The sequence below is a fragment of the Ipomoea nil genome, unplaced genomic scaffold (assembly GCF_001879475.1).
Source record: "Ipomoea nil cultivar Tokyo-kokei standard unplaced genomic scaffold, Asagao_1.1 scaffold3231, whole genome shotgun sequence".
NCBI classification, from domain to species: domain Eukaryota; kingdom Viridiplantae; phylum Streptophyta; class Magnoliopsida; order Solanales; family Convolvulaceae; genus Ipomoea; species Ipomoea nil.
The window spans coordinates 762,998-786,793 of NW_017619659.1; the positions used below are offsets into that span (position 1 = coordinate 762,998).

The window sequence follows — 23,796 nt, forward strand, 5'->3', positions numbered from 1 at the left end:
CTCATTAATTGGATAATATGAACACCCATTGAGTACATGGACTCATTAATCCGTAGCATTCTGTTTTAAACCAAAAAAAAAAAAAAAAAAAAAAAAAAAAAAAAAAACACAGCAACCACCCTACGCACCCGGGGAAATAAGTCCAAGCACACAACTATTAGTCTACACACCAAGTTCACAGACAAACCCCCGCACACATACACCACAAAGCCGCGCACAAATGATCGAAAATAATCCCCGCGCACAGAAACACGCCACAGCGGTGCACACATGGTCGAACGTGATCCCATACCAAAGTATATATACCGCACACTCAGCGCACACAAGCTACACTGCAGTGCACACAGGCACCCACTTATTTGCACAAACATTAAAGGGAGCAGTAATTAGGATACCATGCAAAAAGATAAACTAATAAGCATTGGATATAAGCAAATATTGAGTAAAAAGCACAACCACGAAATAGCACATCACAGTGCGCACCACAGCGGGAGAGAACAGCGTACAGAACCAAAAACAAACTCTAAAAACAACTACAACGTCTGGGTGCACACAACCCCAAAAAAGCCAAAAATGCCTAACTAAATAGGTCACAAGTCTACACAGGTGGAAGAGGAGCAGATATGGACTGGTACGCCCGAGAAAGATTGATCTGCCTGTGCACATTATGAACTGAAATCACAATCTCTGACATGTAACGCAGCCTAAGCTTGTGCAACGAACGGGTGTCCCCCTTCAATAGACCACACTCCCAATCACGAACACGTTGGCCAACATACGATTCCATATGCCGCATGAGAAAAACACCACAATCAACCTTATTCTTTGAATCCCGCCAAGGCATTTGCAACCGTTTTGACTCCACACAAACACACGCAGTAGATCGCGGAGGAGAAATAACTTCAAAGAATTTAGATAGCATCCCTAGCTGAAATCCAAAATACTCAACGCTCATACTATAGAAAACTGGATAAATAAATAACACAAACAGAACAAAAGCGGAGTAGGGGCACACAGAGAGCAATACTAACCAAATCCTCAATACAATCGCCATATTTCAACGCCTTTGCTTTAGGATTAGAATCATTGTCAATAATCTCATAACGAAACCGGGGGAAATCAAGGCACAACAAGAAGTAGTGACCACGCCGTAGAATTGGGAAAAACAGCTGCACACGACAAAAAAAAAAAAGCATTCGGGTGTGATCCAGTGGTACACCAAAATATCAGACCGAACACATGAACTCAACCTGTACGCACATAAAAAGTGTGCAATGTGCACACCTGATATACACCAAGATACTAAATGCTATTTAGAAAAATACTAAAATAATAATTAAAAAATATACATATGGCATTACAGTATCCACACAATGCATGTATGAAAACTTGAAATACTAATAGACTTGGTGGCTGCATATGGTGAGGACATGTTATAATAGTATGCACATAAGAATTGTGCAGTGCGCACACCTGAGACTGGACGTGCGAGCATACAGAAACACACAAACCTAAGATGGAAAAAACAAAACTTCATCAAGCATACCATGTCAACTTCACAAATATCTTCATACGGTGACAACTTCAAGTCCATCCTCAACCGCTCAGAGAACCAAGCTAACCTCTTCTCCGGGGGATGGGAAGTATCAACCACTGTAGACAACTAAAGAATACAGAAAAAAAAAAACAAATAAAAAACCGGATACCAAAAACCCCAAACAAAGCAACCAACAGTAAAATGAAATGGAAGTGATGGAATTGATACTAACCGTCGTGAACGTCGAAGCAAAAAGCCGTGAGGGTGACGCACGGCCCTTAGTAGCCTCCCGACGATTCAACACAGCTGACCAAGCATCTATAACACCAACATCAACCTCAGAACCCGGTGTCAGCGACAGCAAACTCTCCCACGACAAAGTCCGTTCACCAACACAGAATATAGTCTCAACCCTAATATAACCAAATAGTAAGTGCAAAGAATAAAACGAATATGCAAACCAACATAAGAAACAAAACCGGTAAACTAACATGTCAGCAGGCGACCCCCCCAATAACCAATTCACTATTAACGCATCCTCCAGAAGGTCAGGCATGGGAAACGCAACAGCTTCACTTGGGCCTGTTGACTCATACTGAATAGGAGCGGCAACAACGTGGGGGACGGATCCAAGAGGCATAACGGGACGCACCGCTTTCACCGGAGCCGCACACACCGGGCCATCAGACAACGTGGGCTCAGAAACCACATTAATTTTTAAACATTCCTGGCATGAAACAAAGAAACAAACAACAACAAATGACACCAAACACAACCCCATAAACATTTAAAGGAACCACTACAAATCCAAAACGTCCGTGCACAATTACAAATATAAACTAGCACACAGCAACCCCAAAAAAATTAAAATAACCCACAAATCCCACAGCTGTCTACATCAGCTATCAGAACACACCTTAAAAAAAGAAATCACCAAAACAAACATCTGCTACGCACATCTATAATAACCAGTATGCACAGAACCTGAGGCCTATGAACAGAATATGTTTGCGAACACAAACAAAAACAACGAACCTCACTGGGGTACTGAATGGTGCACAGTCCGACATAGGGGAAACACCCAAACCTGAACCAACACCACCAATGCCAACATCGCCCCCCTCTGGCAAAACCACATCTTCATCTGACACCCTAACATCAGCTTGTTCGGCACACACATCCCCATCGCCCTACAAAGGAACACACCCAATACATTACAACAAACACCACAAAAGTAGCCACTAAACAGCTTCAAACATCCAACGTATAGTTAGTAAGGGGAACACAAAATATTTACATCGCCCCCCTCAGCCAAAACAGCCTCATCACCCAGCACCCCAACAGCAGCTTGTTCAGCACACACATCCCCCACGCCCTACAAAGGAACACACCCAATACATTACAACTAACAGCACAAAAGTAGCCACTAAACAACATCAAACAACCAACGTATAATACCGGGAACAAAATGCATTTACCTCATCCATAACATTACCCCCGTCACGCTCAACAGCGACACACTCCGCAGCAATATTGTTAACCACTTCAGTAACTGCATCCGGACCACTAACATAAACACCCCCGAACCCAAAATCCTGGGTCAAACCAAGGCTAAAAGACGGAACATCACTCAAGCTCACAGACCCAACAATGGCCCGAAATTCAGCATCCAACTCACGCAAACGGGGCTAAATAGGACCGTACACCTGCCGACAAACCTCAGCCTCCATAACTGTACCACGAGCCATCGCGAAGAAATCGGCCAACCCACAAATGGAACTCTCTAACATAGCACCAACCTCACCAACCACGCATTCAAAAGTCTAGGGGAACACAAACAGAAGCGCATATATCAGCATGAAACAAATACGCACACAAGATTAAACTAATGTGCACAACAGTAAACCACATGACGGCACTACGTAAACAAATGAAACGAACAACCTTGCAACTAAACGTACTCACGTGCACAATAACCCAAATGTCTGTGCACTGGTAACTCGAACCACAATGTAACGAAAACAAATACACCACAGAACACAGAACAAAAATAAGAAACTGAAAAAAAAGGTTTACCTTGGGGCCAAAATCAGGATGATGCACATCCCCAGCATGCGATTCAAATACAACCATAGGGGGCTCAATGACACCAACCCCAAATCCACCACGGCTTATCTCCGCACCCTCCCGGGAAGCTAACAACTCAGACGTCCACCCCCGAAATGAGGGCAACAAACGGGGTACAGAACGCTCAAAAGGCAAGACCCGGTCCACATAAAACAACTGAAAAATAAACACACCAAATTACGGCAACATGCAACAAAAAAAATAAATCCCTCACAAAATAAAAAATAAACTCATACCGCAACAAACTCAGCAGGCCCAACAAAGCACTTATGCCGACCAGATTTCCAAGCATCCTGCGTCTCAACCAACGAATCCAAAAGAAGCTTGCACCAATTCAAATCGCGAATGCGTCCAACGTCATCAAAACACTGGAAGTACATCTGATTAGCATAGCCGTTGCTCATAGAAGACACCAACGTGGAAACCACCAACATACAGAAATGCCTCTTGAACCACACCCCACCATTCACCTCGCCCATAACCTTCTCTGCAATAAGAGACGCAGTCACCCTATGGCTCACCTTCTCAAACAAACCCCTCCAGTGTTTCAACAAATTACTAATATGATGCTTATCACGTTTTGCCATCTCAATATGACCCCGTGGAAACCCCAACACTAACTCAACATCGTGTTCACTGACAGACAAAGATCTACCACCACCAAGGTCAAATGTCCTCGTCTGGCCATTAAATTGACTTAAAAGCCAATGCAAAAGACGGGGAGGACACTCAGCCACCTTGAAATCCAACAATGACCCAAACCCCAAGCTCCTAATATCATCCTTTTGCTGCGTTGACAAATCTACAAGCGAATCCACAAGCGCCGTAGCCTGTGCCCGAAACTTAATAGTAGGAAAATCAGATCCCTCTTCAGAAACATCCCCACCAACAGACTGCTCAGACAATGCATCATCATCGGGAACAGCATCAGCACCATTCCACAATGGATCTTGTTGCAATCTCGCCAAAAAAGCCAAAGGCGGTGAAACAAAATCATCATCACTCAAACAACTTAAAGGGCCACCAGGAGCACACTGCGCCACCTTAACCTTCTTAGCTAGAAAAAAAAAACGCATCGACATACGCAACCAACTACCACGAAGACACACAAACATGAAATAACAATACACGCAACAAAAGTAATTATTGCATCCAAATAAATTGCAATTACACAGCCAACATTTACAGAAGTAATACACCAAATTAAAAAACCCACACCACAGTAATCTAAACACCAACAAGGAATGTACCACTACTCCGTGCACACAGGCAGACATACGTGTGCACAACTCAACACTTGTTGCTGATTTGTTTACATACAAGGAGTTTTCCAGAAAAATAAACTGGAAATAAAATGTGTATATATGAAATAAAAAAAAAAAACTAAAACATCAAACATATACAATTATTTTATCTCCATGTACAAGAAGATATGTCTGTATAGAAGCAGTAAAATATCCATCACAAGAGGGTTCTGAAAATAAGACCTAACATCAAACAACAAATGCAAAACAGAGGTGAAACTAAACACAACATACAAATACCCACCCCCCCCCCAACCCCCTACTGGCAGCAGAAAGTAGAAAAAAAAAAAGAATAGAAGTATCTCATGTACAATATGCATCACGACAGGGTTATAAAATTAAGTCCTAATATCAAACAACAAATGCAAAACAGAGGTGAAAGTAAACACAACAATGCAAGCATACAAATACCCCCCTAATGGCGGCAGAATTCTGGAAAAAAAAAAAAAAAACAAGAACTAACGAAATGCAAGGAACAAAAACCCAAAGCCACAATTTCCATACCAACAAACCAATAATAGACAAGCCAAAACAATCAAATTCCAAACCCCAAACAACCCACACACACCCCCACCCAAATCCCGAACACGACAGAACCACCGGAAAAAAAAAATGGCAGAAATGCTAAAAATAAAACAACCCAGCAACAATTCCCATTCCTACTTAATGCATACTAATAAAAAACCCCAAGGAATTAACTGGGCAAACACATGCAAGAGAACCCCCAAAATATGAACCCTAGCTCCAAATTAATGAATAAACCAGGGAAAAATCACCCCTTCCACCCCTGTTATACAATCGATGCGTAGAAAGGAGAAAACAACGAACAACAGAAAACAAAACCGCAAGAAACACAAAAAATCCCCAAAAAAATTTAAAAAAAAAAAGAAAAAAATAGACGTCGTACCTCGGCCGACACCTCGGACCGGTGGTCCCCGCCTCTTCGACGCCCTGAGGTCCCCACGTTCTACCATTGCTCCGTGGAAGTGAAAAACGCGAGAGGAAACGAGACGCGAAGACCGCAAACGTGAGGCACGCACAGCTTAGCAGCGAGATGAATGGCGAAACAGAGAAGTCTTGCGCGTGGATGAATGAAATATGGACAATTCTGACTAGGACTCAAATTAATACAAAATACCATAAATACCCCACAAGAAAAAAAAAAAACCCCACCCTTAACGTAAAAACACTATTCAGACGCGGAAAATCTTCAACGAATCTGGACCATTAAATCTCACCATCCAATGGTTCAATATTGTCCACAAGTTTGTATTTTAAACCTTGTTTTTACCTGAATGTGTGGAGGGCAATCATTATTGTATGGACCATGGTCCACACAAGTTGTGTGGACCATATTTTGTCTACTGTAAAATAATGTACATTTAGTACAAAAATAATGTACATTCAGTACAAAAATAATATACATTATATTCAGGGAATGTACATTATTTTTGTTCTGAGTGTACATTATATTGTATAATGTACATTCAATACAAAAATAATATACATTTAGTATATTAAAAATGTACATTTTATTATGGTCCACATAACATTGTGTGGACTATGGTCCATACAATAATTTGCCCGTGGCGGGTTAAGGTTTGATAATTATATATATATATATATATATATATATATATATATATATATATATATATATATATACTTGAAATTATATTGTAAATATAAAAATACATTAGGTATAAAAGGGAATATATAATTATATACTAACTTAATATTACAAATAAGAACAAATTGCACTTTTGGTCCTGTGACTATTAGGGTACTGATAATTTGAGTACGTGACTTTCAAAACTCTCAATTTAAACCTTTAACTATGTAATTATTAGCAGATTTGGTCCTGCCGGCCAATTTTGGCCGGAAAAATTAAAACTATTTTTAATTATTTAATTATGAAGGCAAATTGGTCATTTTAGAGTCTTCTTCTTCACTTCCTTCTCGCTCCTCTCGTTGCGACTCTATCGCCATCGCCTTCCTCCACCGCAGAAGCTGAGTCGTCCCCTGTTTCCGCCGCTTCTCCGGTGTCCAGTGTCGCCGCCACCGCCGCTCCCTCGCCTTCAATCGCCATGCCTCCGCCGTCTCCGTCGTCCACTACCGCCACTGCTATCCTTAACTTCGTATGGTCTATAACGGTCGACATTATCGTGTTAGTTGCTTTGTTTTGATCGAGTAACCTCTGTTCCCTGGACGACAGGTCGCAAACGGAGCCGGTGACTTTGAAGCCTTTTGCCTGCCATTCCCGGTGACTTTGAAGCCTTTTCCAGAAGCGTCACATTCAAACCTCCTATGCTAACTTATTAACATACTACCGTAATCCATATCACATCAATAATCAATAATCAATAATAATAATAATCTGTTTCCCATTTTCATAAATAGACAGTCATCCCCCGGTACAGACCACATATGTAAACCTTTCCAAAACTCCTTGGATAAAAATATATAAATGAGGGGCATTTCACTGACCACCTCCATTGTTTCTGGTTCACATCGAAAACAAGAAGAGCTGGGCTCCGTAACTCTGGATATATACCAGGTCATCACTGCCACTGCTAGCAAAAACATCATCAAACTCACCAAAGCCTTGGAAGTACTTGTGTGGCATACATGCAATCTCTTGCCACTCCTTCCCATTCAGACCCTATATCCCAATCCCTTTTATAATATCAGGTCGGTCTGGTTTCCCAATCCCTCCCACCATTATTAACCTCTCCTTGAGGTTCATCAAGCGACCACAAGTAAGGGAACATGGCACTGGAATGAAACTCCGCATTAGTAAACCATGGGTTGATCTGCTCATGAGATTATAAGTCACTAAGCCATGACGATTGTATGGAGGGCCACCTCCAGTAGAGTAGATCAAGAAGTACAAAACACCATCACATATTAAACTCTCATCCCCGCCTCTGCTCCGTCTGATTCCGGGAGCACGTGTGGACTGCGGCTCCGAATCCGGCCAGTTCCTCGACTCAGCTTCTGCGGCGGAGGAAGGCGATGGCGATGGAGTCGCAACGAGAGGAGCGGGAACTGAAGCAATTGAAGAAGAAGACTCTCTAAAATGATCAATTTGCCCTCATAATTAAATAATTAAAAATAGTTTTAATTTTTTCGGTAAAAATTGGCCGGCAATTTGGCCGACAGGACCAAATCTGCTAATAATTACATAGTTAAAGGTTTAAATTGAGAGTTTTGAAAGTCACGTACTCAAATTATCAGTGCCCTAATAGTCACAGGACCAAAAGTGCAATTTGTTCTTACAAATAAATATGTGTGTAAATAGGCTAGGCCTGTAGGCCTGAAGGCCAAACTTGGTATAAATAGGTCTGGCCTGTTTATTTTAATAGGCTTCAAAATGGACCCAAATCTAACCTTTTTATTAAACAAGTCAGACCTATGTAAACCTTAAATAGATCGGGCCTTAGGCCCCTACGAAGGGGCATGACGTATTCCCTGCTTCGAGGTTCTCTCTTGTTATAACTTGAATTAAATATTTTGAAGGCAGTAAATGAAGCTTAACATTTGAAAACTTTTATAGAAGAAAAGAGATTCATCTGCCAAAGCACAATGAACTGACTAAATGCTTAATAGAAGTGGATTATTTCATGCTATTAAATTGCAATGCTGTAATATGTATTTTCTTTGATTTTGGTGGGGAGGAGGGGGGGAGGAATCAAGGAATTGAGACATGAGATAATAATATATTAATTGAAATCAATAAATGACTTGCATGAACAAAGTAAAGAACTCTGCTTCAATCCCAGGCACCTTGCCATACTATGAATGAATTTTTTAAATTAAAGTCTCATCCCGCACCATGAACTGATTATTCATGCCGCACTTGACCTTTTAAAATGTATATTTCGATTCATAAATCATTATTTTTTTACCTATAATTTTTTATAAATTTCTCAATTTACTAATGACATGGCGCTGATTTCCTGGTGATTTAGAGTCCATGTAAGCTTTATTAAAAATAAAACATATGAGATGGAGTGTCATGCATGTAAGCTTTATTAATCAACATTCCCGCCAACGCCTAGTAACTGTTCCGGTTTGCTTCTCTCGGAGATCCGATGCGCCTCCGTCAAATTGCTCCATCGCCTCTGCAACTGTTTCTCATCGTACTGAGATTGACCGCGTGAACACCAACGAGCTGTACAACGCTGTCCAACTCTACCTCAGCACCTCGGCGTCGCTGTCGGGGATGAATCACCTCAGCCTCACCCGCGACATAAACTCCACGGCCATCACCTTCTCCGGCCTCCAGGGGCGGCCGCCACGTGAAGCTTGGCGCGGGGTGACGATGTGCCTGCTATGGTTGCATACGGCTTATGTGCATTTTTGGCTTCCAAGTCCTAGCTAATCGGAATTGTGAAGATTAAAAAGATAGATCAACGGGGAATTGAAGATTGCTAAGCCGTACGTAAGGATAATATATTTTAGTATGTAGTGGTGTGAATCGTCTTGAGATTACAGTAGCCATAACAATTATTTATACCCAAGAAGCCAATGGCTGACATAGAGTTATCTAGGTTCAACTTGTAGGTCATGTGCTGATTCTCTTTTTAATGAAAATAATTGCATCAGCTCTTTAGCATTATTTCTGCTTAGCTAGCTTGTTGTTCAAAGAGAGAGAGAACATGGTTTATGGTCATTAATAAATCCAAACAGGGGTGATTTGTGTTTTTAGTTGGATGAAATTGATTTGATGCAATAATCTGGAATTGCAATCAAATAACATGTGTATACATACAAGTTACATAAAGTCTTGAACAGAGAGTAGTCCAACAAACATCAGCCAATTGAGATGCAAAACGAAATCTAATCAAATCATTGACTCCCGGCCCACTTGGGGGAACGCTAATAATGATTGTGCTCATCACATGGAAGAATATGATTTAATTTGCTTCAATCCCTGGAAAGCATTTCGTAAGTACGGACCACTTTCATGTCGTCACCTCCAAATTTTTTATTACTAAATCACATGAAATTCCATAACGGAACCACCATCTCTAATAAAACAAGGAATTTCCAAGCCATAAAATAAGATGCCGATCACGACTTCTCAACTGATAAGCTTTGAGTTTTTTTTTTTTTTTTTTTCTTGGGTATATTAAGTAATGAGTTATAATTGTTTTTTTTTTTTTTTTTTTTTTTTATATACTCACCCAGTCTCATTTTGTTTGTTTGGTTCGGTTAACGACCTTTGGTTGAAGTTATTTTGTGGTCCGGGTCTTTCTATGTGGGTTTAATGGTTCTCAAACCTAGGTTATCCTGGAATTCTCCTCCACAAAGAAAGCTCATTTGCCACTTGAATTACCTGGTAGGATATTTAGAAACTACATTAAAAATACTATTAAACACGAAAATCAAATTTAAAAATATTTGAAATTACTAAATAAAATAAATAATGAAGAAAGAATTGATTTGACCAACGAATAGTAAATAGCACAAGCAAAATGGGACAAAGGGAGTAATAAAATTGGGTGGTCATCCTTCAAAAAAAAATTGGGTGGTTGGGCTATTGACTTTGTAAGTATAAAGTTTCAAGTTCGAGTCTTAGTGGAATGTTTTATTGGCCTTGTTAGTTTGAGTCGGTCAATTGTAGTCAATAAAATAATCTAGGCTAATGGTAGGGGATTTGCCAAATAATTTGCTCCATTCACATAGGTGGGATTAAATCCCCAATCTCATGCTTAAGGAATGAGATGCTAAACCACCACGCCATATATATTGGTTCAAGACATGTTTATTATATGCACACCTTCAAATAGTGACAATTTTTTTTTTCGTGACTAAAAAAAAATTAGTTAAAAGAATCTTTCCAAACAAAGACTAAATTAGCTTATAGGGATAGCATAGTGTTATACATTTCCTCTGCAATTATTGTACACGCGGTACAGGAGACTACAAGTCCGCGTTTGGCGTCCGCGACGCGTCAACGACCAAAAGCTGAGAAAGAAGATTCATCACAATGTCACATTATACTTTAAAATTGCATTTTGATGTTTTTTTTCTTTTAAATGCATGTTGTTGTTTACCTCATATTACACTATAATACAAAATTTATTCAGTAGACATTTTTAAATATTAATTATGGAGTATAAATTTTTATTATCACTTAAAAAAAATTATGAGTAGTCATTATACGTGATAAAAAATTATACTAATTAAATAATTATTACATTTTTTCATCATAACAAGAATTTATTTAGTATACACAATTATATAGTGAGTAAATTATTATTTTTAAGTGATAAGAGAAATGCATAAACACTACTTGAGAGTGTACACTAAGTAAACTCTGTCTTGTAATTATAATTTACAAAAAATTATACAACAAAATAAATTAGTATCGATTGTTCATAATTAATCAATTCAAACTAAATAATAAGATAAATAGGCGGACAAACAGTTCTCATTAAATATCAAATTTGTAACTTTCGAGTTACCAAATCAAGGGTGAAATAAATTTGATTGGAACTGCCCAAAAAATAAAAACTTTACAACAATATACAATACTATTCACAAATAACATAACAATATACAATCCTGGGATTTGACCCGACTATTTCGTTCAAACCATTGGACCAAGAAAGCAGGATCATCAATTCTTCCGAAACTGATAATCCACCACTCCCGGACATTTCCTCGACACTGATTTCTTTTGTTCGACGCGCTATTCTTTTCGCTTGTTGCTGTCAAGGAGGGAATCACTGGGAAACTTCCTTTGGGCTGTGGCTTCTGACGAGTCTTTTAAAGCTCTTTTCTTCCTCGTATTGGAGGAACATTTGCTACCAAATTTCATGTTTGTTTCTCAGCTTGCTTTTGTGTGTTTATATATTTTGGGTGTCGAAGCTAGAGAAGTCAAGGTTGAAAAGTTAGAAGGAGGAAACGAAAATGGAGAGCTATTTGAATGAGAACTTTGGGGGAGTGAAGCCCAAGAACTCGTCGGATGAGGCGCTGCAGCGATGGCGGAGCCTTTGCGGCGTCGTTAAGAACCCTAAGCGTCGCTTCCGCTTCACTGCCAACCTTTCCAAGCGCTATGAGGCTGCTGCCATGCGCCGTACAAATCAGGTACCCTTTTTCCTTCATTTCCCAGTTTTCCCAGAATTGAGAACAATCGAAAAGTGTTTTGCTTTGACTGCATTTTTCTCTTGAAAAAAAAATTCAAAATTTGCGTTTGCAGCTCCGTAGTTGACCGTAAGGAAACACCAATTTCTGTTTTTTTTAAATGCTTTTTTTAGCCTGCAAATTTCGTATTCTCTGAGAGTTAATCGAAGTTGTATTTCTTATTCCTTAAATATGGCCTTCTGTTTTGATCTTGTTTTCCCCAAAGCTGCCGCCTCGTTTTTTAGCTGGAAATCAAATATAAATTTACTGCAAATAAATTTCTTTCCTTTCGTTTTTGAGTGACAAATAAAATGGTGATTTTATTTTTCCACTCTTCAAGCTAATGGTGAAGGTATTGTTACTGAAATGTGAGTCTACTTTGTGTTATAGGAGAAATTGCGGATTGCTGTTCTTGTTTCCAAGGCTGCCTTTCAGTTCATACAGGGTGAGTGCATTTTTTACTGTTTTTTTTTTTTTATTTTGGTAATTCCCATGATGTATTCAAGATTTTTGACATTGTTTCTAAAAATTGATTGCAGGGGTGAAACCACCGAGTGATTACACTCTACCTAAGGAGGTTGAAGAAGCGGGGTATGAAATTTGCCCAGATGAGTTGGGAGCACTAGTTGAAGGGCATGATCTGAAGAAACTGAAGTTTCATGGTGGGGTGGAAAGTATTGCCAGCAAGTTGCGCACCTCTTCGACCAATGGGCTCACTTCTGATGCTGATGCCCTTCATCGCAGACAGGAGCTTTTTGGGATCAACAAGTTCAAAGAGACCGCACCCAAGAGCTTTTGGGTGTTCGTGTGGGAGGCCCTTCACGACATGACTCTGATGATCCTTGGCATGTGTGCGTTTGTTTCGCTAATCGTTGGCCTGGTAATGGAGGGATGGCCGAAGGGGGCTCATGATGGGCTCGGGATTGTTGCCAGTATCTTGTTGGTTGTGGTTGTAACAGCAACGAGTGATTATCGTCAGTCTTTGCAGTTCAGGGATTTGGACAAAGAGAAGAAGAAAATAGCCATTCAGGTTACGAGAGATGGGTATAGGCAAAAGATGTCGATATATGAGCTAGTTCCTGGCGATATTGTTCATCTTTCAATTGGAGATCAAGTGCCTGCCGATGGGCTTTTTCTCTCGGGGTTTTCTGTTTCAATCGATGAGTCGAGTTTGACTGGAGAAAGCGAGCCAGTGATGGTCAGTACTGAAAATCCTTTTCTTCTGTCTGGAACGAAGGTCCAAGATGGATCGTGCAAGATGTTGGTCGCGACGGTTGGGATGAGGACACAGTGGGGGAAACTTATGGCAACTCTTAGTGAAGGGGGAGACGATGAAACTCCATTACAGGTTAAATTGAATGGAGTGGCAACGATCATTGGTAAAATAGGCCTCTTTTTCTCTGTGGTCACGTTTGCGGTGTTGATGCAGAAAATGTATGTCCGGAAACTTCGAGAGGGAACCCATTGGGTTTTGAACGGAGAAGATGCACTTGAACTCCTCGAATACTTTGCTATCGCGGTTACTATCGTGGTGGTCGCAGTTCCCGAGGGACTCCCTCTAGCCGTGACACTAAGCCTCGCTTTCGCCATGAAAAAGATGATGAACGATAAAGCGCTCGTACGCCATTTGGCCGCTTGTGAAACAATGGGATCGGCTACGACCATCTGTAGTGACAAAACTGGCACGCTAACAACCAACCGCATGACGGTCGTCAAAACGTGCATCGCTATGAACATCAAGGATATAAACAAGCCGAGCGATGCAGCTGCGTTGTGCTCCGAGCTCCCCGATGCGGTTCTGAAAAAGGTGTTGCAGTCCATCTTCAACAACACCGGGGGCGAAGTTGTGGCTTCGAAAACCGGGAAACGTGAAATGTTGGGGACCCCAACCGAGACTGCTATACTGGAGTTTGGTTTAGCTCTAGGTGGAGATTTCCAGGCGGAAAGACAGGCTTGCAAGCTTATAAAAGTCGAGCCGTTTAACTCTACTAAGAAAAGAATGGGCGTAGTATTAGAACTCCCCGAGGGAGGTTTACGTGCTCATACTAAAGGTGCTTCGGAGATCGTCTTGGCTGCCTGTGACAAGGTGATAAATTCGGACGGTGTAATTGTTCCCCTGGATGAAGCATTGACTAATCGCATGAATTCCACAATAGAACAGTTTGCTAATGAAGCCCTTCGAACCTTATGCCTTGCCTATATGGAACTGGAAAATGGATTCTCCCCTAACGAGGAAATTCCACTCTCGGGGTATACTTGTGTAGGAATTGTAGGAATTAAGGATCCTGTTCGGCCTGGCGTAAGGGAATCTGTTGCTCTTTGTCGTTCAGCTGGCGTAACTGTTCGGATGGTTACTGGGGATAACATCAATACTGCAAAAGCTATAGCTCGGGAGTGTGGAATATTAACTGATGATGGTATTGCCATAGAAGGTCCAGTTTTTAGGGAGAAAAGTCCTGAGGAAATGCAAAAAATAATTCCTAAAATTCAGGTTCTTTTATTTATTTTTATTTTCTATTCTCTTATTTTTTTTATTTTTTTTTCTAATTAATAATTGTGCGTTTCTTTCAGGTGATGGCTAGATCTTCACCGCTAGACAAACACACATTGGTAAAGCAATTGCGAACAACGTTTAATGAAGTTGTGGCAGTGACGGGTGATGGAACCAATGATGCTCCTGCACTTCACGAAGCGGATATTGGACTTGCAATGGGCATTGCTGGAACCGAGGTGGAAAATTGATATGATTTTTATTGTGTGCACCGAGTGTTGGTTGATAAAAATGGACTCTACGATTATGTTTAAATCGTGGTTGGTTTGAATGGCTAATCTCTTACTGTCTTTAACTTGTGATCTCAGGTAGCGAAAGAGAGCGCTGATGTTATTATTCTAGATGACAATTTCTCCACGATTGTGACTGTAGCTAAATGGGGACGTTCGGTTTACATAAACATTCAGAAATTCGTTCAGTTCCAGTTGACTGTTAATGTGGTTGCTTTGATTGTCAACTTCTCGTCCGCTTGTTTAACTGGTAAGGAGCATTTACTACTCAATTTTCGGTTTCCTATAGCCACACATGATTTTTGATGCGAGAATTTGTATTATGATACAGGTAAGGCCCCCCTTACTGCTGTTCAACTTTTGTGGGTGAATATGATCATGGATACATTGGGAGCGCTTGCTCTGGCAACTGAACCCCCTACTGATGATCTAATGAAGAGAGCGCCAGTAGGAAGGACTGGAAGTTTTATCACGAATGTAATGTGGAGGAATATCTTGGGACAATCTCTATATCAGTTTATCGTCATCTGGTTCCTTCAGGCATGTGGAAAATTCGTGTTTCGTCTCGATGGCCCTGATGCTGACCTCACCCTCAACACGCTTATTTTCAACTCATTTGTCTTCTGTCAGGTGCGTTCCATTTCCAACTGCTTTGCTTCTTAGCATAATCTTTATTTTTGGTCGCAGCATTTTCACATTATACTCCATTTGCAGCTTTTCAATGAGGTGAACTCTCGAGAGATGGAGAAAATAGACGTGCTTGAAGGCATACTGAACAACTATGTGTTCGTGACAGTGATCAGTGTCACAGTTTTCTTCCAGATTATAATCATCGAATATCTGGGGACATTCGCAAACACGACCCCCCTCAGCCTCTGCCAGTGGTTCCTCAGTGTATTCTTTGGTTTCTTAAGCATGCCAATTGCTGTGTACCTGAAGAAGATCCCCGTATGAAAGCCCATCCAGACTTACAGATGCCAATCTGGATCGGGTGCAGAAGAACTGTGATATCTAATCCTGTGAGGGATGGATTTGGCACAATTGTAAAATCCCGCCTTCCTTCCTTTTCCCCTTTTTAATCTAGTTTTCATATTCCGGCTTGAGAAAAGAGCTAGAGTACTGTTATTCCCGCTCCAGCTCCCCCGAATTGCTTGGTTTTTTTGGCGCCACTGACCACCTTTAGTTGTGTATGTCACAATCAAAAGGCTTCCCACTTATTAGTTGTTTGATTGGCTTGAATTTAATTAAGCAGTTCTGCAAAAACTGCTGCAATCTGATACTTTTATTAGTTGATTTAGCCTGTAATCATCATCCACTTATCTTATTAATGCAAAAGCTGATCAGCACAGAACTTCTATTTTCTTCAATTATGGAATTTTTATACTGTCTGGAAACATTTTATACAATGATATCAGAGTATTTATTGTCTGAACAGAATTTGGTGCTACTGATCCTTGTTAGAAGAATCTAAACATAACAGTGTTAAGGTTTGTGCCTATATTGCCCAGGTTTGGCTACAGTTTATCAAAATCACACAGTAATAACATTACGAATGTTTCATCATTCTTCTTCTTACGAATGTTTCATCATTCTTCTTCAAATGAATTCCTTCCAGTATCAGATGAACAGTACAGCAAAGCAGGCTGAAGCAATGCCTTTGCACTCTGCAACTTCTGCAAGTCGTCCTCACCATTGTTAGGATCTTCAGCCTGCAAATCTAGTTGATGGTAGAGCTGCTGGATGTATGACAGCATGAGTTTAAGTTCTTTCCATTTTTGCCCTTCATTTTTTACCAACTTCACACAGACAAAGTGCAACAGCCCCAGCATGACATCAAAGTCCCTCTTCCTTTGCAACCTAGCTAGCAAAATGTTCATGATGGTTGCTCCAAATGCATCCAATACGTTACGGTTGCCTCTTAGCATCTTAACTATCATACCCACTAGTTTCTTGAATGCTAAGAAGCCGAATTCTTTAGAAGCTCCATCAGTTTCCTCATCAGAACCATCTCCTTGTAGTTCAAAGAGTTCAATCCTAGCTAAAATGGAAAGCCAGGAGGGAAGATTTGTGATATCATGTTCGTGTGTAAGAACCGCACTATCTTCTGCAATCTGATTCATTATGAGCAAAGATCCTAATGCCAGAATTAACTCAGGTACCCAAGGGTTAGCAGCAGAGAATAGACGAGACGCATGGCCATAGCCCAAATGTTCCTCAATAGAAACTGTAAGGCTAAGCAGTTCATTGGCAAGATGGTAAGCTCCCGGTTGTGGTGTTGAAGCATCAAAGGAATTCTTGAGCACCAGATTGAGTAACTTGGCTCCATATGTGAAGGAACTTTTCAAACATAGAAATGTGTCTTTCGTGCCCTCGTCTGTTAATTGCAGCTGGTTAATGGAATACTTTCTTAAACAGGAGATGATAAAATGTATGTATTCCATAGTGAACTTCAGGCAGGCTTCTAGATCATGGTAAAGATTCATTGCAGTAGCATCAACAATGAACTTCAGTACTGCAGTTAGCATCCTCACTCTACCTGAAAAGAACTTGTCGTGACCTCTTGCTCTGAAGAATTTGTTTGTGCAGTCTAGAAGATGATCCATTGTCAGGTCCAATGTAGTTCTCTGTGATGCAAAATGACGAAGATAGAAGCATGTAAGCTATAAAAAAATGCTTTCAGATAGAATATAAACAAAATTAGCAGAAAAGAAAGAAAATAGCCACGTAGAATGGTAGATGCAAAAACACAATTAAGACTCATATCTACCTCTGCAGATGAGGTTGGTTCAAGGCAATTCCTTTTCTTTACTGAATGTTTTTCAATGATGCTGATATTTTGAGCAGACATATGCAAACTAAGAGCTGTGTAAGCTAGAAGTGGAGATACACTGATATAATCACACTGCACAGGCTGCAGAATGCTAAATTCTGAGATATCCTTCAGAGCAAGAAATGTGGTTTCCAAAGTTCCAGATCCTAACACAGCCTTTCTTGTACTTTCAGATAATAACAGATCATTTACTTGCCAGGCTATTCCCTCAGCAATCTCATAATCCTCAGCAGAGCTAACTTTTGACTTATTTGTTGCCTTCTTTGAGTTGGAAAGCTTGCATTTTGAGGAAATTCTGGTGGAGGATTTAGTTTTCCTCTGTTTTGCCGAGGAAACCTCAGGTTTTGCTGACTTGTTCCTAGAATGGTATTTGGAGGCAATTTCTTGCAGAATTGTTGCTAGAGATTCAAACATATCATCAAACCAACCACAAGACAGCATCATCCTGTGTGCAGACCTCACCTCAGCTTGCCTCTCTACATTACCAGATAATCCACTGCAATTTGTGATCAAGGCCAAGCATTCTTCAAAAAGACCATCAACAACAGCTTCTGGAGAAATTGTTGTAACAATGTTGCATATAGATGACTTAGCATGGTTTGTAGTTGCTGCAGCAAACAGGATTTCCAGTACTTTACCTGATAACTCTTCCTTAAGAGTAGCCTGGAAAGATGCTTCTTTTACAAGATGGTTATAAAGGTGTGAGGTACCAATAATCATACCATTAATTTGATCTTCTTCCAGCTTTCCAGGCGAAAGAATCAAACGTATAAAAACTTTTAACAGTTCCATCAAAGACTGGAGAGAGGCTCCCGCTGACACAGCAAATTCACAGAACCTTGCTCCAGCAGCAGGAGACCTCTTTACAAGTGTAACACAACGATTACATGCTTCTTCCAGTTTTACCTTCGAGGGGAAATACGAAGGAAGAAGAAGTTTAGTGATTTTCTGAGCAACAAGCAGTTGATCACTTGCCAATGCAGAACATAATGCATCTATACTAACCACCTGCAAAAGGGGAAAAATGTAAGTTGAGGTAGCAATAGAAAATTGAATTAGCCTATAGCTGCACAGACTTTCAGTCATCAAGCAGTCCCTACCTTGTGAAAGAAGAAGTTTCTTATATCTCTCAAACTGAGAAGGAGATCTACAGTGGCAGAACGAACGGAAAGTGTACTATCCGAAATCAAATGACCCATTCTTGGTAAAAGCACTTTAAGGACCTCATGAGAATGAGGATTTCCCAGCAAATATATGATACCATTCACTGCAGAAAGCCTGACTTCAGTGCATGCATCATGCACCATATGGTCAAATATTTTAGTAATTGTTTTGGTGATTGTGAGCGAAGGAATAACTTCCCAGAACATACGAAGAATCCGACAACACCCTTCAACAGCTACAACTCGCACATCTGGACATTCATCCATCACTAATTTATCCAACAAAAAGAACTGTTTCTCAACGAGTGTGTCTTTTGCCTCCTTTGTAGCATCAGGATCTTCAAGAGGAAATAAATCCAGAAGTAAGTGCAATGCATTTTGACGAACATTTGAGTTTGCAACCTGCAACCAAGTTTGCAAATAATTTTAAAAGTTAACTTCCATTTCAGTATCTATGCAGCATAGCAAGGAAATATGAAAAGTCTGATGCACAATATGAGAGGTTCAGACACTTCATTACCGAATTCTGCTTAATATTAACACTTACATCCAATTAAAGACGCTAAATATGCAAGCTTGGTAATGTTACACTATTACAGTAACTTTTAAGAGAAACTAGACAACCAGATTATTGAACCTTGTTTGCCAAATGAAACTCTTATGGAGTACTCAGGCGCTCTCAGTTAAATCCAATGCCAAAATGGTACTTCAACACGATATGAGTACATGACCTGAAACTACTACCTAAATTCTATCTGTCCATTAAGGCTCAATCTTTGGGAAATAAGCTGGCCTATATCTTTTCCTTTTTAGATATACTAGGCCAAATAACTGAATCCATTCGGAATATCTAGTATGGTACAAATAAGTAGCAAGGATGAAACATAATAGGAACACCACAGTAAAGATTAGGAACAAACAAAGTGGGGCAACCCCAGTTGGTCGTTGTTGACTTGGTAACCACAAGGTTACAAATTAGACTCCAGCATGAACAACCTAATCTTGGTTGGTGCCGGTCAGCTATCGACAACCTACGCTATGTTGTTTACCGCCTAAGGGCACAAGGCGAGATTTAAGCAGTGCATACCCTCAGGTAGTGGCAGCGGGTGTCCCTCATCACTCAAAAAAGCAACAGAATTGAACCAGAACACTACCTGCAGTGATCGAAAAATGACTGGCTCAGCAAGACGAAAAAGGACTTTTTCAACCCCAGCTATCGTTCTCTGAACAATGAAACCTCCCAAAATCCTCCTAATTGATGCAGAAAATGTTGCTGAGCTTGCATGAATAGCACTATCAATCAGCACTTGCAAGAACCCGTCCTCAATATCACTCCTGGATTCCCCTTCCGCAGCCTTCCATGCCCTGAAAACAATTTCCCCAAAGGCCTCCAATGTCGATTTACGTCCAAAAGGAACCTGTGACTTAATCATTGCCAATGCCTCCTTCGCGAGCTGCCCGCTCAACCCAAACATAAACGCTATAAACTTCCTCCCGTCCTCCGTCTTTAAGAACAGAGGCGAAATCACACACCGCATCATCAAATGCTTCAAATCCGCAATGCTCTCATCATCGAAATCAAACAGCGTGAAGGCTTCGCGCAGAGCGTACACTCTATGCACATCAACTTTCTTCTTGAATGTCAACGCCCTCGACAACAGAAACGGCAGTGACTGAGTAATTAGGGATTCTCTGCCCGGCAAATCTCTCTTCCACCACTCTTCGCACACACTAGCAATTTCAGATAACAAGCCGGAATCCGACTCAAAAAACACCAAGTTATCGTGCAATTCGCGAGCAGCCGGCAACAAATCAGACGCCACGAATATATCTTTGGGATGTGAAATGCACTGAAACAAAATGTAAGCATATAGCTGCAAACTTTCCACGACAGAATGCTTCGCATCTTCACTTCTGTCCTTGCTTGAATCCTCATCGTCATTCTTCCGGTTCCGACCAGATCTGCGAAGCCGCTTGGTAGGAGGTGTTTGGGGGGACGATTCTCCGCCAGCGGAGGCGGTGCCGTCGGAAGCTGGGTCAGTGAAGCTTTTGAATTTCTCGATTGCCTGAGAAATGGAGTGGCAGAGGGCAAGAGGGAGGGAGCCAGCGACATCGGAAGAAGGTTTGAGGCCGTGAATTAGAGTTCTGAGAGAGGGTTTCGAGACTTTTTTGAACCCTGATTTTGTAGCTGAAGAGAGAAACCCTTCTGCTGAGCTATGGAGCATCGAGCGTAGTCTCTTCTCCATTGAAGCGAAGGCATGAAATTCTCTGCGCTTCAGTTCTCCATGGTATCTTAAATCTGAAAGCGAGGGAAGTCTGCCGGTGACGACGAATCCTTGACTCCTATTGGCCTGTCAGACGCGAACCATGACCGACTGTAAGCTTACGGATTTTGAATTCTAAAGATTGGCGCTTTTGTTTTTGAAGTTGGGCTATGCTTTATGTGTCCACTTTATTAGTTAGTACGGCAAATTAGAGCGTGCACAAGATTATGTTTCCTGATTCAAAACGATGTCGTTTTATATCTGTTTTTTGTTTTTTTTTAGAGAAATTCGGTTTTTCGTTTCTGTTATGTCGTGCACCAAATTATATTGGCCTGTCAGACGCGAACCTTGTTTCGAATGTATAAAATTGTATAGTAGAATACACATAAACTCCTAAAATAATACATATAACCTAATATAATACATAATATACATAAATTCTTAACATAATACATATAAACACAAGTGTTAAAAAAAATGTATGTCGTGGTTCAACTCCCCACACAATTTATAAAAACGACGTCGTTTTTGGCAGGATGCACAATGCATTGTGCGCCCTTGTGCACGATATAACGATTGCTTTATTACAAATTGGACCAATATCAACCCATCAATTTGGCCCAAATATAATGATTTCGTCTATTCTAACGATTTAAAGAAATTTCGTTAGGATTGAGAAAATATGTTTGCCATTTGTTAAAATAACACTTGAAATTGTAATATGATGCTCAACAATTTGACAGTGGAAAAACTCACACATAATAGTCAAAGACTAAAACTACTGAAAGCTAACAATTAAATGGTCAAAATCGTATATTTTGAAGGCGTTCCTTAAACTTTTCAAAGTAGTAGATAAGTGTTAGTCTTGGAAAATCCAAAGGCACGAATTTGGCTTGGTTTGGTCAAAGTTGCATGGTTCGTAGCACAAAGATGGCGTGTTGGGTCCTAAGTCATGAAGAGGACATGGCTTTTGGGCAAGTGTCAGCTTGGTTAGTCAATGACTAAGTTGTTGGAAAGTTGGCTTGGTGGGAAACACCAACGTGCTTTATGTGCGCATGGTGAAATGCGGACGGGCTTGAACGGTAACATATTCTAAGTCTGAGGTCAAGCCATGAGTGGCTTACGTGGTATTCGGTCGAGTTGTAGCTCGGTTGGTGCATTGTGGGTGCAACAAGGTACATTGTAGCAGGATTTGGCATATCGAGGTCCAAAGATTGGTTCAAGTTGGTTCGAGACTTGGGCATTGGTCTTGGCAATTATTGACTCTAAAGGTGAGTTGGTGCGAATTGGTGTAGATCACATGTGTTGGTTTGCTGGTTGGCTCAATGCGGTCAGGACTTGGGCGCATGGGTGCGGAAAAGCCTCGATGCAGTGTGGACTCAAGCGTATCGTTACAAGAAATGCGAGGCACGGTAAGTGATTGGGCGCCAACGCATGCGTAGCAGCATGGGCGATACTCAAGGCAGGCAGTCTTGGCGCGAACTTGTGTGATATATGGTGCAAAGCCATGGACCAAGTGCAAGAATTGTGGACCAAAGGCCCGAGACCAAGTGGTGGACCAAAGGCCCAAAATAGTGTGTGTTTGGCTGGACCATGGTGCGGTTACTCGGCGATTGGGCGATTTTTGCAGATTTTGGGGCAATTTCAACTTATTGGTGGGATTTGCTAGATATGACCGAGTAGTTACTGTCGATTTTGGGAAGCTGACTTAGTTTTTACCGTGGTTAGCTTTACTCTAGTTAAATTGACTAGGCAGTTGATCTGTAACTGCCCGTGGGGCTATGAATAGCCCAAGTTGTAACCATTTTGTTGTACAAGTGAGGCGAGAGCTTGAGAGGATCAGCCTAGAGTTGGATGATGAGTGAGTCTTGTATATTGGTTCGAGTTTGAATTAATATATGTGGTCTTCAGGTTGAAAACTGTCACTCACGTATTTTCCTAAAGTACCACAACATTTCCCTAAATTCTGCCCATTGGGTGTGAAGGTGCAAACCAAACAGTTACTTGGTTTGTGTTGGCCAACTGCCTTGGGCTAAGGCTGGCTGTACATGGTTGAAAATTTCAAACTGGAATTTAGCCCTGTAACAATTAGGATGATAATGCTAGGTTGGTTAAGATTTTGCCTAAAAATGTCATTTTCCATACACACAAGAGAGGTAACCGCACTAGGAATACTTGACATTGTTCAACAGGCTCTTTCGAGGGGTAAAAAACACATCTTTGTGACAACGCACATCCCAAGCGCCCACACCCTGCCCCGGCTCGACAGTTTGTGGAGGAGTAAATCATGTGACTCAACTGACCAACAGAGGCTACACTTTTATTCATTGCCACACAAGGAAGGAGCTCCCTCACTTTGAGAGGCTACTCCCACACTGCTGCTGGTGGACTCAATATTTGATCTCTTGTAACAAATTTCACCTTTGTGCTTAGTTGAGCTACCCAAAACACATCTTTAACCATACAAGTAGTGAATGAGGATGGTGGGGGGCACCATGAACCCAAGAATATCACAAAAATGACAGCCATTATATAGAAAGCCACCAACATTCAAGCACATAAAGTAGCATCCAACAACATTACATGCTTTTGGGGGATGGACCAAATGCAAGACAGATTTGAATATATCATATGGCAAAAAGACAACTCTTAATCC

At 40.8% G+C, this 23,796-nt stretch overlaps 3 protein-coding genes across 4 annotated transcripts; 1 reads left to right on the plus strand and 2 right to left on the minus strand.

Moving 5' to 3' along the window:
- Positions 1-598: 598 nt before the first annotated feature.
- LOC109168900 lies at positions 599-4,740 on the minus strand. The gene is made up of 11 exons (XM_019317754.1): positions 3,901-4,740; positions 3,614-3,820; positions 3,256-3,360; positions 3,016-3,132; positions 2,835-2,912; positions 2,578-2,727; positions 2,029-2,264; positions 1,770-1,950; positions 1,547-1,663; positions 1,032-1,169; positions 599-928 (listed from the first exon to the last, which is right to left on the minus strand). The coding sequence occupies exons 1-11, from the start codon at positions 4,738-4,740 to the stop codon at positions 599-601; spliced, it is 2,499 nt and encodes an 832-aa protein (XP_019173299.1).
- A 7,024-nt stretch (positions 4,741-11,764) lies between these two features.
- LOC109168909 (calcium-transporting ATPase 2, plasma membrane-type-like) lies at positions 11,765-16,234 on the plus strand. 2 transcript variants are annotated; one of them, XM_019317765.1, is made up of 8 exons: positions 11,765-12,066; positions 12,493-12,547; positions 12,642-14,593; positions 14,674-14,832; positions 14,962-15,133; positions 15,215-15,513; positions 15,598-15,860; positions 15,895-16,231. In XM_019317765.1, exons 1-7 carry the CDS (start codon positions 11,890-11,892, stop codon positions 15,835-15,837), a joined length of 3,054 nt encoding a protein of 1,017 aa, XP_019173310.1. In that variant the 5' UTR covers positions 11,765-11,889; the 3' UTR covers positions 15,838-15,860; positions 15,895-16,231. The 2 variants fall into 2 exon arrangements, with proteins under 2 accessions (XP_019173310.1, XP_019173309.1); XM_019317764.1 differs by having other exon boundaries at positions 15,598-16,234.
- LOC109168908 lies at positions 16,224-21,268 on the minus strand. Its single transcript, XM_019317763.1, has 5 exons — positions 20,031-21,268; positions 18,814-19,278; positions 17,651-18,721; positions 16,460-17,507; positions 16,224-16,420 (listed from the first exon to the last, which is right to left on the minus strand). Exons 1-4 carry the CDS (start codon positions 21,120-21,122, stop codon positions 16,470-16,472), a joined length of 3,666 nt encoding a protein of 1,221 aa, XP_019173308.1. The 5' UTR covers positions 21,123-21,268; the 3' UTR covers positions 16,224-16,420; positions 16,460-16,469.
- Between the last annotated feature and the right edge of the window lie 2,528 nt (positions 21,269-23,796).

What these genes read in the sequence shown, in the direction of transcription:
- LOC109168908 (XM_019317763.1), bottom strand. Translation starts at nt 21,122, where the DNA reads ATGGAGAAGAGACTACGCTCGATGCTCCATAGCTCAGCAGAAGGGTTT. An exon ending in GAAACTTCTTCTTTCACAAG is followed by an intron (nt 18,722 to 18,813) that starts GTAGGGACTGCT and finishes CCCCTTTTGCAG; the next exon opens with GTGGTTAGTATAGATGCATT. An exon ending in AACCAACCTCATCTGCAGAG is followed by an intron (nt 17,508 to 17,650) that starts GTAGATATGAGT and finishes TTTGCATCACAG; the next exon opens with AGAACTACATTGGACCTGAC.
- LOC109168900 (XM_019317754.1), bottom strand. Translation starts at nt 4,740, where the DNA reads ATGCGTTTTTTTTTTCTAGCTAAGAAGGTTAAGGTGGCGCAGTGTGCT. An exon ending in ATCCTGATTTTGGCCCCAAG is followed by an intron (nt 3,361 to 3,613) that starts GTAAACCTTTTT and finishes GTGTTCCCCTAG; the next exon opens with ACTTTTGAATGCGTGGTTGG. An exon ending in GTACAGTTATGGAGGCTGAG is followed by an intron (nt 3,133 to 3,255) that starts GTTTGTCGGCAG and finishes GGTTTGACCCAG; the next exon opens with GATTTTGGGTTCGGGGGTGT.
- LOC109168909 (XM_019317764.1), top strand. Translation starts at nt 11,890, where the DNA reads ATGGAGAGCTATTTGAATGAGAACTTTGGGGGAGTGAAGCCCAAGAAC. An exon ending in AAATAATTCCTAAAATTCAG is followed by an intron (nt 14,594 to 14,673) that starts GTTCTTTTATTT and finishes CGTTTCTTTCAG; the next exon opens with GTGATGGCTAGATCTTCACC. An exon ending in TGGGCATTGCTGGAACCGAG is followed by an intron (nt 14,833 to 14,961) that starts GTGGAAAATTGA and finishes TTGTGATCTCAG; the next exon opens with GTAGCGAAAGAGAGCGCTGA.